The sequence below is a fragment of the Myotis brandtii genome, unplaced genomic scaffold (assembly GCF_000412655.1).
Source record: "Myotis brandtii unplaced genomic scaffold, ASM41265v1 scaffold96, whole genome shotgun sequence".
In the NCBI taxonomy this organism is placed as follows: domain Eukaryota; kingdom Metazoa; phylum Chordata; class Mammalia; order Chiroptera; family Vespertilionidae; genus Myotis; species Myotis brandtii.
The window spans coordinates 1,232,595-1,250,400 of NW_005371972.1; the positions used below are offsets into that span (position 1 = coordinate 1,232,595).

Here is a 17,806-nt window from a genome sequence, read left to right on the forward strand (position 1 = left end):
AAGGTACATGCCCTTGACCGGAATCGAACATGGGACCCCTCAGTCCGCAGGCCGACGCTCTATCCACTGAGCCAAACCGGTCAGGGCAGAATTATTTTTTAGGTTTTCATAAAATAGGCTGCCTTTTCTTTACTATCATACATTTTTCTTAAAATAGGTATTATAAATTTCAAATTTTGAGTTGTAGTGCAGTTGCTCTTCTGCAGAGAGTTTCATGAGAACGATTTCATGGTTTGTGATTACAAATGCTGTTATAATAGGTTTTTACACTAATTTACAGTTTCATGAAGATGTACAATTTTAAGAAAATTATTTTTGGGAATATGACTATTTTGAGAAATATATATCTCATATAGATTTTATGAGGTTTATTTTGATTTATTTTCTTGTTGAAAATAAATTTCTGATTACTTTTTTGTATCATTAAGTGGTATCCATTGGCCTTTTCAGGATATTGATATTAAAAAAGTTAATGGAGTTCCTCAGTATGCATTTTTGCAATACTGTGATATTGCCAGCGTTTGTAAGGCTATTAAGAAGATGGATGGGGAATACCTTGGAAATAACCGCCTTAAGGTAAAGAAATTTGCATAAATTATTGTACTGTTATGATTTTTCAGATTTGGAGGGTTTTGTTTGCATATGTCTCATTATTTAAGTTTTCAGTAATACAGTTAGATAACCTAAAGGTGGTACATTTCTGCATTCTCATTCTGTTATACTATAATCTAAAATAAAGACTTGCTTATTTAGGGAGTATTACTTTTTTTAAAAAAGTTTTTACTTGATATAACCCAATGGTTTTCCACTTGAGATGTTGGTTTGACGAGATTCCTACAGAAGACAGGTTTTCTCAGAATTCTGTAGTTGAATAATTGGTGACTTTACTGACAGAAATTTCACCTTTTATATTCAGCTGGGTTTTGGAAAGAGCATGCCTACAAACTGCGTGTGGTTAGATGGGCTTTCTGCAAATGTGTCGGATCAATATTTAACACGACATTTCTGCCGATATGGGCCTGTGATAAAGGTAGGTGGGAGGTTTTGGTATGTAGTTTAAAGCTACTTCTGACTCTCTTTTCTGGATATTCTGTCCTTTCAGTCTCAATTTCTAGTGCCAACTTTTTCTTTTCTTTAATAACTCATACAATAAAATTCTCTTTTCTAAAATTTGGCCTAGAAGGGCAGCTCATCTATATTAGCTTATGATATGAATATTTTGAAAACTATTTTGAACCAGCTGAGATAATTAATTTTGAAATTAATGTACACAATACTGTTAAATAGAATTTTTCTTAGAGATTTTTATAATTTTATCTCACAGTAAAATTAGACAGTCTTTTTTAAAAATATATATTTTTTATTGATTTCAGAGAGGAAGGGAAGGGAGAGAGAGCTAGAAACATCAATGATGAGAGAGAATCATTGATTGGCTGCCTCCTGCACGCCCCCCACTAGGAATCGAGCCCACAACCTGGCATGTGCCCTAATCAAGAATCAAACCCAGGACCCTTCAGTCCACAGGCTGACGCTCTATCTACTGAGCCAAACAGGCTAGGGCTTTTTTTTTTTAATGTATATTTTTATTGATTTCAGAGAGGAATGGAGAGAGAGAGAGAAACGTCAGTGAAGAGAGAGAATCATTGATCGACTGCCTTCTGCATGATCCACACTGGGGATTGAGCCCACAACCTGGAATTGAACCGTGACTTCCTGGTTCATAGGTCAATGGTCAACCTGTTGACTGAAGGGTCCCGGGTTCAATTCCGGTCAAGGACATGTATCTTAGTTGCAGGCTTGATCCCCATGCACGAGGCAGCCAATCGATGTGTCTCTTTCTGTCTCTCCCACTCCACTCTCTCTAAAAATCAATGGAAAAATATCATTGAGTGAGGATTAACAAAAATAAAATAAGTAAATAAATAAAATGTATGTAAGTATATTTTATCTTGACAGTGTCCTTGTGACTTAGGAGTTTGTTTGGGACTGATACTATGTCTAGTGGATGAGGCTCTTACTTTTTTGTTGTGTGTTTTTTTGTTGTTTTTTTTTACAGGTGGTGTTTGACCGCTTAAAAGGCATGGCCCTGATTATCTACAATGAAATTGAATATGCACAAGCAGCTGTAAAAGAGACCAAGGGGAGGAAAATTGGTGGGAATAAAATTAAGGTATGTAGAATAAAGGTAAACAGAAGCAAAACAAAGTCATATTCAGATCTTGCCCTTTTTTTTGTTTAAATGTCTTCTTTTTATTGATTTCAGAGAGAGGAAGGGAGAGGAAGAGATAGAAACATCAGTGATGAGAGAGAATCATTGATGATGGTTAGATTGAAATAAGTCTTTTCCAAATAATATATCAATTAAAAAAAAAGGTATTGATGATGGATATTATATGCTTTTTAATGACTCTGAGGCCCAGCTCTGATTGCTGGATTTAGTTGTTCTGATTATTTAATTGACAACCTAGAATCCTGCTAGGTATCATTTCAGTTTTCCATTTTGCTTATCCCACTCCTTCTAGAACCTTATAGGGTCTAACTAGCCCCTCAAATCCATATAACAAGTAATTTATTTTTAAATTTAATCCAGGATAATTCTGTTGTTATTCTCCTAGAAACTATTTCCTTATCTCAATCAAGTTAATCCATTTGGAAAGCAGGACGCAATAAGGGGCTAAACTCTGCCTTTCAGTCACTCCTATTAAAAGTCAGCATTTCTGCCCTAGCTGGAGAGCTCAGTTGGCGCAACCAAGGTACATGCCCTTGACCGGAATCGAAGCTGGGACCCTTGAGTCCACAGGCCGACGCTCTATCCACTGAGCCAAACCGGTTAGGGCCCATAGTTTATTTTATGTTCTTACTATGGTTCCAGCAAATTTATGCACAACAGAGATTGCTGGATTTAGTTGTTCTGATTATTTAATTGACAACTTAGAATCCTGCTAGGTATCATTTTAGTTTTCCATTTTGCTTATCCCACTCCTTCTAGAACCTTATAATTCTTTTTTTAAAAAATATATTTTTATTGATTTCAGAGAGGAAGGGAGAGGGGAGAGAGAGAGAGAGAAACATCAATGATGAAAGAAAATCATTGATCGGCTGCCTTCTGCACTGGGATCGAGCTAGCAACCCCCGGCATGTGCCCTTGACTGGAATTGAACCTGGGACCCTTCAGTCCACAGGCTGATGCTCTATCCACTGAGCCAAACCAGCTAAGGCGAATCCTATAATTTTTTATCAAGATTTATGTAGAATTTGAGAGAGATTTCAGAGTAACAAAATACAGTTTGTTATGAGGGTTATTTCACTTAATTTAGAAAGATTGCTCTTTCTTGAAATAGTCTTGAGGACTATTTTGGGAAGAATTAAAAAATTTGGTAACTTTTCATTTTTTAAATCTGAAACTTGCAGATATACCTGCTATTCTTTTTTCTTTAAGGTGGATTTTGCAAATCGGGAAAGTCAGCTGGCATTTTATCACTGTATGGAAAAATCTGGTCAAGATATCAGAGACTTTTATGAAATGTTAATGGAAAGAAGGTATGTATTTTAAAGTTATCAGCATAGTTTGATTTTTAAAAATTTTAATACATAAAATTTAGATGGGATTAAATTTTATTTTTCATTTCTTATTTCTATTCTTACTCCAAAAAACCTTTTTCCTTTATACAGAAACAGGTTTATTTTTATGAATCCTGTTTTCATGTGGCTCATGGGAGTTGGGTAACCTATCTGTATTTCTCACTGACTACTCCTACATTTTGCCACATTAGTATAAATCATCTTGCTGTATAGTTCTGAATTAAATACAACATGTTGAAGTACATTATAAATTATTAAATGCCCTGTATATTTAGAAATGAGAACATCCAGGTTGTCAACATACATGTGCTTATACAATTAGTTTAAAAAAAAAAACTTTCAAAAGGCTAAAGAGCTTTGTTTTAAATTCAACTCTCTTTGTTTTAAATTATTTGTGAATCAGTAATCTAAAATATATATAAATTGCTAACTTTAGCAGTGTAAAAAGTAAACCTTATTTCTCTCATTAATTTTTTCAATCATGGTATGTAGTTTTTGATATTTTTTCTGCTGCTTGTAAGAACCAATACAGTTCAGAATAATTTAAGATCTCACTGTCTGAATCATGTTATTTCTGTTAGCTTAAAACTGCCCCCAAACTGATGATGATTCTTTTTTAGACTGAATATATTAAAATATCCTAACATAATGTCACCACATTCAATAGCTGATCACATTTGAAATTGGAAGCTATCATCCATATGATCAAGCTGGTTGTCCAAACATGTCTATGAGATTAAGTCTTCTGGAATGTTACCACTAGATCTCCACCCCCATATATGTGTTAGACAAAAGGCTGTGTGTGAAAAATGTCTTTAGACATTCTAGTTCAAGTATAAAAGGCTCTTTGACAAGAATGAGCCAAATCCTGATCAACCAGCTAAAAACCTGTTGAATACATTCTTTTTTTACTGCCTTGTCACTTCATTTTTATTTAAATCATAGAAGGTATATATTTCTTTGAGTCATTTCCATGTGGAATATTGTGTAGTGGTCATTGAATAACTTGGAAGGTATTCTTTTTTAAAATATATTTCTTTTGATTTCAGTGAGGAAGGGAGAGGGAAAGATGGAAACATCAATGATGAAAGAGAATCATTGATTGGTTGCCTCCTGTATGCCCCCTACTGGGGATTGAGCCTGCAATTCTGGCATGTGCCCTGACCAGAAATCGAACCGTGACCTCCTGGTTCATAGGTTGATGCTCCACCACTGAGTCGCACCAGCCGGACAGCTTAGAAGGTTTTTAATCTCTACCCTAGGATATGTTTTTTATTGGTTTTGGAGAGAGAGAGAAATGTTGGTGTGAGAGAGAAACATTGATTGGTTGCCTCCTGTATGTGCCCCAACCAGGGATTGAACCTGCAACCTAGGTATGTGCAACTTTTTTGGTATATGGGACAATGCTCCAATCAACTGAACCACCCAGCTGGGTCCTTAACTTGGAAAGCTTTTAAATGCAAAATGTCTCCCATAGCCAAATTCCCAAAAGTTCACCCTTCTGCATGCCCTCTACTGGGGATTGAGTCCACAACCTGGGCATATGCCCTGACCTGGAATTGAACCCATCACCTTCAGGTGCATGGGACCATGCCCAACCAACTGAGCCATACCAGCCAGGGCAAAGCTTAACCTTCTTGATGGTTTTTCACTAGTAGTTTGGAATCCACATTCCAAAAGATAAAAAATCAGCAGTCCTCCAGAACCTTAGTCTTGATACAAAGCTTTTCTTTGTCAGGTGTGTGTGTGTGTGTGTGAGAGAGAGAGAGAGAGAGAGAGAGAGAGAGAGAGAGAGAGAAAGCGCGAGCACATAGGCACACACGTATGCATACATATGCAAGAGAATGTATGTATATGTAGAGACAGAAAAGTTTTTTATCCTGGCTCAGTTTGAAGTTATCATTAACTAGAGGCCCGGTACGTGAAAATTCATGCACTAGAGGGGGGCTCCCTCAGCCCGGCCTGCCCCCTCTCATGGTCCGGGAGCCCTCAGGGGCGGGAAGCGACCGGAGATCAGGGGAAGGAGACTCCCCCATCACACCTCTGCCGCTGCCACTGCCAGCAGCGCAAGCCTTGGCCGACCCTGGTTACCTGAGCCTTGGGTGGCCCTGGGCAGCTGGAGGGCTGAGGAGACTTGGGGCCTCCGGAGGCAGGCCTTGCTACACGCATGCTGCCCCAGCGGGGCTGAGGGGACTGGGCGCCGCCATCTTGTGGCTGTGGGCGCTGCCATCTTTGAGGGCATGGCAGTCAATTAGCATAGTCCCTCCTTATTGGCTGTGGGCACTGCCATCTTTGCGACAGCGTGAGGGTCAATTAGCATATTCCCTCTTTATTAGATAGGATACTTTAAGTGCTAACAGGAATTCTTACCCATAATTGAGTGGAAAGTGTTGGTGGTCTACTGGTACCTAACACATAAAAAAATCCATTAAGATCCTCTGTGTGTACATTAAATATTTTTCAAAGAACAGTATCTTGTGAGGTTGGATAATATTGTGTGGATGTTAATTTTTATTTTTTAAATATATTTTTATTGATTATAGAGAGGAAGGGAGAGGGGAGAGAGAGAGATAGAAACATCAATGATGAGAGAAAACCACTGATAGGCTGCCTCCTGCATGCCCCCCACTAGGGATTGAGCTTGTAACTCGGGCATGTGCCCTTGACCCGAGTCGAACCCGGGTCCCTTCAGTCCGCCAGCTGACGCTCTATCCACTGAGCCAAACCAGCTAGGACTGGATGTTAATTTTTATATATTACTACTTAAATTCACTTATTTTACTGATTATCTGAATCCAGCTTTTTTCTTTGATTCTTACCCATGGTTATTTAATCCCTGTTGAATGGAGTTTATAGTATCTACCAAAGTAGGAAGTGGGAGGGTGTGGGACTTCACTGTGAACTAGTTTTGCCTCATTTGGTTTCAGATGGCAGTGCTTATGGAAAATTAGAAGTCAAGAAAAGTAGTCCAGAGGTGGAGGATGCTTGAGTAGAACTTAGTGGTCTTTGCTTTTGCCATAGAGTTGAAGGTAGTTATCTCACTGAATAGTTGATTCATGCAATGAAAAAAATGCTTTACCTCTAATGATAGTTTAGCTCAGGAATGCAAATGATGTCCCATTTGCATAAGGGCTTGCAGTTTAAAAGTAGTATTTCATTTATTCCCTCAAATACTATGTCAGGAACATAGTATACTTGTTTCTCAAGTTGTAGTAAGAATATCTTTTGGCAGAAAAGTAATTATAAAAGACTTAGAAATGTGGGGACGTGATACCCCTTAATGCTGGTGCTTATTAAAAACCACAGTACCGCCCTAACCGGTTTGGCTCAGTGGATAGAGCGTCAGCCTGCGCACTCAAGGGTCCCAGGTTCGATTCCAGTCAAGGGCATGTACCTTGGTTGCGGGCACATCCCCAGTAAGGGAGTGTGCAGGAGGCAGCTGATTGATGTTTATCTCTCATCGATGTTTCTAACTCTCTGTCCCTCTCCTTTCCTCTCTGTAAAAAATCAATAAAATATATATTTAAAAAAAAAAACACCCCACAGTACCAAATACTAAAGGAATAAAATGGGTTGAACTACTGCTATTCAATAGAAATATAATGTAAGCTACATCTGTGGTTTTAAATTTTCTAATAACCACATTAAAAAGTTAAAAGAAAAAATGCAATTTTATTTAACTCAGTATATCTAAAATATATTATAATTTCAACATATAATCAAGTTAAAAAATTACTGAAGTATCTTTCCTTTTTTCTTTTTTTGTAAGAACTAAATCTATCAATGCCAGTGTGTATTTTACACTCCCATGTCAATTCAGGCTAGCCAAATTCCAAGTTCTCAGTAGTCAGATGTGGCTAGTGCCAACAGTATTGGACATTACAGGTCTAACGACTAAATAATGGCAAAGATTATTAGAAGCAGGACTTTGTAATCTTATATGTATGATTTAATGTATAAATGACAAGGAAACAAAAGAATGAAATATTTTTTTGTTTGTTTTTGGCAGAGAGGAACGAAGGGGATCTTATGATTATAGCCAAGATCGCACATATTATGAGAATGTTCGTACTCCAGGCACATATGCTGAGGATTCTAGACGGGACTATCCAGCTCGAGGGAGAGAATTTTATTCAGAATGGGAAACTTACCAAGGAGACTATTATGAATCTCGCTATTATGATGATCCTCGGGAATACAGGGATTACAGAAGTGATCCTTATGAACAAGATATTCGGGATTACAGTTACAGGCAACGGGAACGAGAAAGAGAACGCGAAAGATTTGATCCTGACCGGGACAGAGACCATGAGAGGAGGCCAATTGAACGCAGTCAGAGTCCGGTGCACCTGCGGCGCCCACAGAGTCCTGGAACATCTCCCTCACAGTCAGAGAGATTACCAAGTGATTCTGAGAGGAGGGTTTATAGCCGGTCCTCAGACCGGAGTGGAAGCTGTAGCTCACTTTCCCCTCCAAGATATGATAAACTTGACAAACCTCGTTTGGAACGCTATACAAAAAATGAAAAGACAGATAAAGAACGAACTTTTGATCCTGAGAGAGTGGAAAGAGAGAGACGCTTAATAAGGAAGGAGAAAGTGGAAAAGGACAAAACTGACAAGCAGAAACGAAAAGGAAAAGTTCATTCCCCGAGTTCCCAATCTTCAGAAACAGACCAAGAAAATGAAAGAGAACAGAGCCCTGAAAAATCAAGGAGTTTTAATAAACTGAGCAGAGAGAAAGCTGACAAAGAAGGAATAGCAAAAAACCGCTTAGAACTCATGCCTTGTGTGGTTTTGACTCGAGTGAAAGAAAAAGAGGGGAAGGTGATTGACCACACTCCATTGGAAAAGCTGAAAGCCAAGCTTGATAATGACACTGTTAAGTCTTCTGCCATAGATCAGAAACTGCAAGTTTCTCACATGGAGCCTGCAAAATCTGACTTATCTAAACTGGAATCTGTCAGAATGAAAGTGCCAAAGGAAAAGGCACTTTCAAGCCACATAGAAGTGGTAGATAAGGAAGGCAGGCTTAAAACCCGGAAGCACCTAAAACCAGAGCAGTCTGCTGATGGGGTAAGTGCTGTGGATTTGGAGAAGCTGGAAGCAAGGAAAAGGCGTTTTGCAGATTCCAATTTGAAAGCAGAAAGGCAAAAATCAGAAGTCAAGAAAAGTAGTCCAGAGATGGAGGATGCTCGGATGCTTTTAAAAAAGCAGCTTGACACGCCATCTAAAGATGTCATTCTGTTGAAGGAAGGAGAGTCTGAGAGAAAGCCCATGAGGAAAGAAATTCTTAAAAGAGACTCTAAAAAAATCAAACTAGACAGACTTAATGCTGTTCCCAGCCCCAAAGACTGTCAGGAACTTGTCAGTATTTCTGTTGGGACTGGCTCAAGACCCATCTCAGACTTGCAAGCAAGGCTTGGAGAACCAGTAGGTGAATCTGCGGAAAATCAAGAAATTCAGCCAAAAAAACCTACTCCCTCCAAACCACAGCTCAAACAGCTGCAGTTATTAGATGAGCAAGGACCAGAGAGAGAAGATATTAGGAAAAACTATTGCAGTCTTCGTGATGAAGCACTTGAATGTAAATCAGGCCAAGAGAAACCACATTCAGTAAATACTGAAGAAAAAATTGGCATTGATATTGATTACACGCAGAGTTACCGAAAACAAATGGAGCAGAGTCGTAGAAAACAGCAGATGGAGATGGAAATAGCCAAGTCTGAGAAGTTTGGCAGTCCTAAAAAAGATGTAGATGACTATGAAAGGCGTAGTCTTGTTCATGAGGTAGGTAAACCCCCTCAAGATGTCACTGATGACTCTCCTCCCAGCAAAAAGAAAAGGATGGATCATGTTGATTTTGATATCTGCACCAAGAGAGAGAGGAATTACAGAAGTTCACGCCAAATCAGCGAAGATTCTGAAAGGACTGGTTGTTCTCCCAGTATCCGACATGGTTCCTTCCATGAGGAAGATGACCCCATAGGCTCTCCTAGGCTAATGTCAGTAAAAGGGTCTCCTAAAGTAGATGAAAAGGGACTCCCTTATTCTAATATGACAGTCAGAGAAGAATCCTTAAAATTTAATCCTTACGATTCCAGCAAGAGAGAACAGATGGCAGACATGGCCAAAATAAAACTAACTGTCTTGAATTCTGAAGATGAACTAAATCAGTGGGACTCGCAAATGAAGCAAGATGCCAGCAGATTTGATGTGAGTTTCCCAAACAGCATAATTAAGAGGGACAGCCTTCGAAAGAGGTCTGTACGCGACTTAGAACCTGGTGAGGTGCCTTCTGATTCTGATGAAGATGTTGAACACAAATCCCACTCACCCAGAGCGTCGGCATTATATGAAAGTTCTCGATTATCTTTTTTATTGAGGGATAGAGAAGACAAACTACGTGAGCGAGATGAAAGATTCTCTAGTTCTTTAGAAAGGAACAAATTTTATTCTTTTGCATTGGATAAGACAATCACCCCAGACACTAAGGCTTTGCTTGAAAGAGCTAAATCCCTCTCTTCATCTCGAGAAGAAAATTGGTCTTTTCTTGATTGGGACTCTCGATTTGCTAATTTTCGAAACAACAAAGATAAAGAAAAAGTTGACTCTGCTCCAAGACCTATTCCATCTTGGTACATGAAAAAGAAGAAAATTCGGACTGATTCAGAAGGAAAAATTGATGATAAAAAAGATGATCATAAAGAAGAAGAACAGGAAAGGCAAGAATTATTTGCTTCTCGTTTTTTACATAGCTCAATCTTTGAACAAGATTCCAAGCGCTTACAGCACCTAGAGAGAAAAGATGAGGAATCTGACTTCATTTCTGGTAGGTTATATGGAAGGCAGACATCTGATGGAGTGAACAGCACAACTGATTTGATTCAAGAGCCAGTAGTTCTTTTCCATAGCAGATTTATGGAACTCACACGAATGCAACAGAAAGAAAAAGAAAAAGACCAAAAACCTAAAGAGGCTGAAAAACAGGAAGATACAGAGGATCATCCCAAGACCCCAGAATCTGCTTCTGAGAATAAAGAGTCAGAACTGAAAACCCCATCTTCGACTGGGCCTCCTTGTGTCACTGTTTTAACTCCAGAGTCGGCATCATTGCCACTGGAGAAGACAGCCGGTGATAAAACAGGAGAGCTGCTTTCGGTGACAGAAGAGAAGACCATGGAGCCAGTCTCTGTCTCAGAAGAAGCAAAACCTGCATCTGAACTGGCTCCCCTTGCTGTGGAACAACCTGAACAGGCAGACTTGCCCCCAGGAGTGGATGCCGAGAAGGATGCTGCCGGGACTCCTTTAGTTGGAGAAAGTTCATCAGTTGACCAGCTGCCTTATCTGGATGCCAAGCCTCCAACTCCTGGGGCCTCATTTTCCCATGCAGAGATCAGTGGGGACCCAGAACCTGACAATACCCAACCACTTTCAAAACCGACTCAGAAGCCTAAGGAAGCTGATGAGCCAAAAGTGGACAAGCCAGACCCTACTGCTAGTGTTGAGCCCATTGCAAATCAGAAAGCTGAAGTTGTTGCTGAGGTTCAGCCTCAAGCTTCCGAAGGTGTAGAGGTTGATCCTCCAGTTGCTACAAAAGATAAAAAGCCAAACAAAAGTAAACGTTCCAAGACCCCCATGCAGGCAGCTGTAGCAAGTATTGTGGAGAAGCCCGTCACAAGGAAGAGTGAGAGGATAGACCGGGAAAAACTCAAGAGGTCCAGTTCTCCTCGGGGAGAAGCCCAGAAGCTCTTAGAGTTGAAGATGGAGGCCGAGAAGATTACAAGGGCTGCCTCTAAAAACTCAGCCCCGGACACTGAACACCCTGAGCCAAGTTTGCCCCTCAGCCGAACCAGGCGCCGGAATGTAAGGAGTGTCTATGCAACCATGGGTGACCACGAAAGCCGCTCTCCAGTCAAGGAGCCCATCGAGCAACCCAGAGTGACCAGGAAGAGATTGGAGCGGGAGCTTCAGGAGGCCGTGGCAGTTCCTACTACCCCTCGGAGGGGAAGGCCTCCAAAAACACGCCGTCGAGCTGAAGAAGAAGAGGAGACTGAGGTGAAAGAGCCAGTTGAAACACTTAAACCAGCTGAGGGATGGAGATCCCCACGGTCCCAAAAATCAGTAGCTGCTGGTGGCCCACATGGGAAAAGGGGGAAAAATGAACCTAAAGTTGATGTTGAACGTCATGAGACCACCACTGAGGTGAGTCCCCAAGTAAATGTGAAAGAAAATAATACAAAATCTAAGACTGATAAAGAAGCAGCAGGAAGTGAATCGAAAAGAGACAAAAAAGAAATTGGCACAGACAAAACTCCACTTGAAACCCCCCCAGTTGAAGTGGTAGAGAAAAAAACAGCCCCTGAAAAAAATTCCAAATCAAAGAGAGGAAGATCTCGAAACTCTAGGTCAGCAGTGGACAAATCTGCAAATCTGAAAACCGTAGAGGCCAGTGTAAGTCCCACTGTGGCTCTGGGCCCTGCAGGGCTGGCTGTGGAGAAAGAAGCTGGGGTTGTGGCAGTCTCCCCTGAAAAGAGTGGGAGTCCACCCAAGGAGGGTCTTTCATCCCAGGTGAACTGTGATCCAGCTGGTCCAGACAAGGAGCCAGAGAAGGAAGATCTGTCTGCCCCTAAGCTGTCCCCAGAAGCAAATCAGTTAGCCAAGCAGATGGAGCTGGAGCAGGCCGTGGAGAACATCGAAAAGCTCACTGAAACCTCTGCCTCCGCGGCTTTCAAGGCAGCAGCCACAGATGCACCAGAGGGCCTTTCCACAGAGGACAGGGACAAGCCTGCACACCAAGCGAGCGAAACAGAACTGGCTGCGGCCATTGGCTCCATCATCAATGATATTTCTGGGGAGCCAGAAAACTCCCCAGCACCTCCACCTTACCCTGCAGAATCTCAGACAGACCTGCAACCCCACTCACAAGAGCTGCAGACTCCTGAGGAGGGAATGGAGCCTGAGACCAATGAGGCTGTGTCTGGCATCTGGGAGACTGAGGCTACTACAGAATCTTCTGGCCCACAAGTCAGTGCCCCTAACCCTTCCGCAGGCCCAGCAGATAACAAGGAAGCTGGAGGGAATAGCAGCGAAACCTCCCACCCAGTGCTGGAAACTAAGGGATCAAAAGAAGCTGAAGTGGCTCTCCCTCGGAAAGACAAAGGGCGCCATAAAACAACTAGATCACGCCGCAAACGGAATACAAACAAGAAAACGGGGGCTACTGCAGAGAAAACAGGGGCTACTGCAGAGACCCGTGTCTCACAACCCAACCAAGTTCAAAGCAATAATCCTGCCACAAATGAGGGGACAATGGTACAACCCCCAGAAGCTCCACAAGAAGAAAAGCAGAGTGAAAAGCCCCAGGTCACTCCTCCGGAGACATGTGCTTCTGACCCAAGCGAGACTCCATCCAGGGAAAATTTGTCCCAAGAAAGCAGTGTTGAAGAAAAGACTCCAACCAAAAGGACTGTGCTCCCAGACCCTCTCCCTTCCTCCCAGCCAGTATTGGTGGACAATGAGCCCCAAGCCAGATTCAAGGTGCATTCCATCATTGAAAGTGATCCAGTGACCCCACCCAGTGATTCAAGCATACCTACCCCCACAATTCCTTCTGTAACTGCAGCAAAGCTCCCACCCCCACTGACCTCTGGGGGGATCCCACACCAGAGTCCTCCTACTAAGGTGACAGAGTGGATCACAAGACAGGAGGAACCTCGGGCTCAGTCCACCCCATCTCCAGCTCTTCCCCCAGACACAAAAGCCTCTGACATTGACACCAGCTCCAGTACGCTGAGAAAGATTCTCATGGACCCCAAATATGTATCTGCCGCAGGCATCACTTCCACGAGTGTCACTGCTGCCATTGCAGAGCCTGTCAGTGCTGCCCCTTGTCTGCATGAGGCACCAACCGCTCCAGCTGAACCTAAACAGCCTCTTTTAGAAGAAAAACCAGGAGCTCCAGTAACTGGTGCTTCTGACACCCAGGCCTCGGAGGTTCCAGTAGCCACTGACAAAGAAAAGGTGGCTCCAGTCATTGCTCCCAAAATTACTTCTGTTATTAGCCGGATGCCTGTCAGCATTGATTTGGAGAATTCGCAAAAGATAACTCTGGCAAAACCAGCTCCTCAAACCCTAACTGGCCTGGTGAGCGCCCTGACCGGCCTGGTAAATGTCTCCTTGGTCCCAGTGAATGCACTGACTGGCCCAGTGAATGCCCTGAAAGGCCCTGTGAAGGGCTCAGTGACGACACTGAAAGGTTTGGTGAACACTTCTGCTGGCCCCGTCAATGTCCTAAAGGGGCCAGTAAATGTTCTGACAGGGCCAGTGAACGTTCTCACCACTCCGGTGAATGCTACTGTGGGCACAGTGAACACTGCCACAGGTGTGGTGAATGCCGCTTCGGCTGCAGTGAGCGCTACAGCGGCTGCAGTGAGTGCTTCAGCGGCTGCAGTGAGTGCTTCAGCGGGTACAGTGACAGTCACAGCAGGTGCAGTGACTGCTGCGTCTGGTGTTGTGACTGCCACCACAACAGGTGCATTGACTGTGGCAGGTGCCGTGATTGCACCACCAGCAAAGTGCAAACAGAGGTCAAGCACTAACGAAAACATTCGGTTCCACCCAGGGTCTATGTCTGTGATTGACGAGCGTCCAGCAGACTCAGGCTCTGGAGCTGGGCTGCGTGTGAACACTTCCGAAGGAGTTGTGCTCCTGAGCTATTCGGGGCAGAAGACTGAAGGCCCACAGCGGATCAGCGCCAAGATTAGCCAGATCCCCCCAGCGAGTGCCATGGACATTGAATTTCAACAGTCGGTATCCAAGTCCCAGGTCAAACCTGATTCTGTTGCACCATCACAGCCACCACCCAAAGGCCCTCAGACTCCTTCAGGCTATGCAAATGTGGCCACCCACTCTACTCTAGTGCTAACTGCCCAGACATATAATGCATCTCCGGTGATTTCATCTGTTAAAGCCGACCGTCCTTCCTTGGAGAAACCTGAGCCCCTTCACCTCTCTGTGTCCACCCCTGTCACCCAGGGTGGCACAGTGAAGGTTCTCACCCAGGGCATAAACACATCCCCAGTGCTGGTTCACAACCAGTTGGTTCTCACCCCAAGCATAGTTACCACTAATAAAAAGCTTGCTGACCCTGTCACTCTCAAAATAGAGACTAAGGTCCTTCAGCCGGCTAACCTGGGGTCTGCTCTCACTCCCCACCACCCTCCTGCTCTGCCCAGCAAACTGCCTGCAGAAGCAAACCACATCACCTCAGGGCCCAGCACCCCAACAGATCGAACTGTCTCCCATTTGGCCGCCACAAAGCCAGACGCACATTCTCCTCGACCCAGTGGGCCTGCTCCATCTCTTTTCCCAAGGGCATGCCACCCCAGCAGGACCACGTCCACTGCGCTCTCCACTAATGCCACAGTCATGCTGGCTGCAGGCATTCCTGTGCCTCAGTTCATCTCCAGCATACACCCAGAGCAGTCTGTCATCATGCCACCCCACAGCATCACCCAGACTGTCTCCCTTAGTCATCTGTCCCAGGGTGAAGTGAGAATGAACACGCCCACACTGCCTAGCATCACCTACAGCATCCGGCCAGAGGCACTTCACTCACCTCGGGCCCCTCTGCAACCCCAGCAAATAGAGGTCAGGGCTCCACAGCGGGCAGGCACGCCCCAGCCAGCCACAGCTGGTGTGTCCTCCCTGGCCTCCCAACACGCTCCAGAGGAAGAAGTGCATTATCACCTCCCTGTTGCTCGAGCCGCAGCCCCTGTGCAGTCGGAAGTACTGGTCATGCAGTCCGAGTACCGACTGCACCCATACACTGTGCCCCGGGACGTGAGGATCATGGTGCACCCTCATGTGACAGCAGTCAGTGAGCAGCCCCGGGCAGCAGATGGTATAGTGAAGGTGCCACCAGCCAGCAAGGCCCCTCAGCAGCCAGGGAAAGAAGCTGCCAAGATGACAGATGCCAAAGCAGCCCCTGCCCCTCACAGCGAGGCCCGAATCCTTACAGTCACCCCCAGCAACCAGCTCCAAGGGCTGCCTCTGAGCCCGCCTGTGGTGGTGACCCATGGGGTGCAGATCGTACACTCCGGTGGGGGGGAGCTGTTTCAGGAGTACAGATGCGGGGATATCCGCACCTACCATGGCCCGGCTCAGCTCGCTCACACTCAGTTTCCTGCCACCGCCTCCATCGGCCTGCCTTCCCGGACCAAGGTTCCCACTCAGGTGAGCACTACAAATCAGCCTTCTAGTGCAAACAGTGATTGAGGTGCCAGTGTGGTTCCTAAAGTGTGTCATTCTTTTTGTGGGTTTAAAGAGAAACTTCCTAAATTTCAGGGGTCAGATCACAGCACAGAGAGCTTAAGGACACAGGAAGGAGCTCTTTGTGGGGAGGGAGGGAGGGAGGGAACACGTTACCTCCTCTTACCAGAACCCTCAATCTTGAGCCCCAGAATGCATCACCAACTGGTTAAAGTGTCGTGTCCCCCGCCCCACCCCCCAGCCCCTTGTGAGCCTAGCTGAGAGGAGATGCTCATAGTTGACTCTTGCTGGGGCCAAAGGCCAGTAGGTTGGGGGCTAGGTGTTGTTCATAACAGACTCTCACCTTGTCCCTATCTCTTCCTGCCCAACTCTAGGGTCCCCCTCCTGAAAGTGAGCCTTTGCAGCCCACTCAACCTGTGCAGTCTACACAGCCTGTCCAGCAGCCTGTGCCGTCTACACAGCCTGCCCAGCCCACGCAGCCCTCACAGCTTAGCCAGCCACCAAGCAGCAAGATGCCTCAGGTCTCCCAGGAGGCGAAAGGGACCCAGACAGGAGTAGAACAGCCTCGCCTCCCAACCGTACCTGCAAACAGACCAGCTGAGCCTCATGTCCAGGTTCAGAGGACCCAGACAGAAACAAGCCAGATCTCCTATCCCTCCCCTGTATCTGTCTCCATGAAGCCTGACCTTCCGTGCCCTCTCCCTGCCCAGGCTGCCCCAAAGCAGCCATTGTTTGTCTCCACAACCTCGGGCCCTAGCACCCCTCCAGGATTGGCTCTGCTGTACACTGAAGCCCAGCCCTCCCCCAAACAAGATTCCTCTCCACACTTGACTTCCCAGAGGCCTGTGGATATGGTCCAGCTTCTGAAGGTAAGTCTGGGAGGGGTCCCCCACTGCTCCTTTCCAAGCTTGGTGCTGTGTTAAAATGTCCTAAGATCCCCACTTGATTTAGCACAGTAAGCCTGCTGCCTAGGGCCATGTCCAGTCATGAGCTCACTTCCTGTTTGTTTCCCCTTGAACAGAAGTACCCCATTGTGTGGCAGGGCCTCCTGGCCCTCAAGAACGACACAGCTGCTGTGCAGCTCCACTTTGTCTCTGGCAACAATGTCCTGGCCCATCGGTCTCTACCCCTCTCTGAAGGAGGCCCCCCACTGAGGATTGCCCAGAGGATGAGGCTGGAGGCCTCACAGCTGGAAGGGGTTACCCGAAGGATGACGGTAAGATGGGGCCCAGGTGAGCAGCTGCCCCACCCAGGGATATAAGGTGTGGGTGGCCCCCAGCTGCCTATCTCCTTGTTATGGGCTGCAGCAATGGCATTCTTAGTGCAGATGGCGCTGGGCATGTTCTTTCTCCTCAGAGTGTAAAATGCCTCTAGACATAAAACAAGGCTTTTTTTTTTCTTCATTCAACAAATTTAGGGGTGGACTTTCAGGTCGTTTCAGAGGTGGGAGCTTTTGTGGACATAGGAGCCAAACCCCCTGGGTTGGACAGGCCTCTGTGTGTTGTGAGGAGGCCCCTGACAGTTGCCTCTGTCCCAGGTGGAGTCAGAGTATTGTCTGCTGCTGGCTCTGCCCTGTGGCCGTGACCAAGAGGATGTCGTGAGCCAGACCGAATCCCTCAAGGCTGCCTTCATCACCTATCTACAGGCCAAGCAGGCGGCAGGGATCATCAATGTTCCTAACCCTGGCTCCAATCAGGTCAGCTCCCTGCCCAGTGTCCTTCCTCGGTGCACACAGGTGGGGGTGGTCATGCAATTTGATTGATCTGGTGGCATGGCCCACTAGTGCAGCCAGAGCAGTTCAGGAGTTTCTTAGAGGTGGGCAAAGGGCATTCTGGGTAGAGGAAATAAGCAGTGTCTGGGTGGGGCCACCATTGCCCATCCTGGAGACAATCAAGGGACAGCTGATACAGCAGGTTTGTCTTTAGCCTAATTATATAGAAGGGGGTCGCAGG

General features: G+C 45.1%; 1 protein-coding gene across 1 annotated transcript in view; it reads left to right on the forward strand.

Annotated features, from left to right (window-relative positions):
• SPEN (spen family transcriptional repressor) overlaps nucleotides 1-17,806 on the forward strand; it is a 64,860-nt gene that overhangs the window by 45,719 nt on the left and 1,335 nt on the right. Inside the window, exons 6-13 of the mRNA XM_005886185.2 lie at nucleotides 451-576; nucleotides 917-1,030; nucleotides 2,057-2,170; nucleotides 3,440-3,540; nucleotides 7,592-15,818; nucleotides 16,229-16,723; nucleotides 16,876-17,070; nucleotides 17,392-17,550. Of these exons, the coding sequence (XP_005886247.2) occupies nucleotides 451-576; nucleotides 917-1,030; nucleotides 2,057-2,170; nucleotides 3,440-3,540; nucleotides 7,592-15,818; nucleotides 16,229-16,723; nucleotides 16,876-17,070; nucleotides 17,392-17,550 (9,531 nt within the window). The remainder of the gene's footprint in view (nucleotides 1-450; nucleotides 577-916; nucleotides 1,031-2,056; nucleotides 2,171-3,439; nucleotides 3,541-7,591; nucleotides 15,819-16,228; nucleotides 16,724-16,875; nucleotides 17,071-17,391; nucleotides 17,551-17,806) is intronic.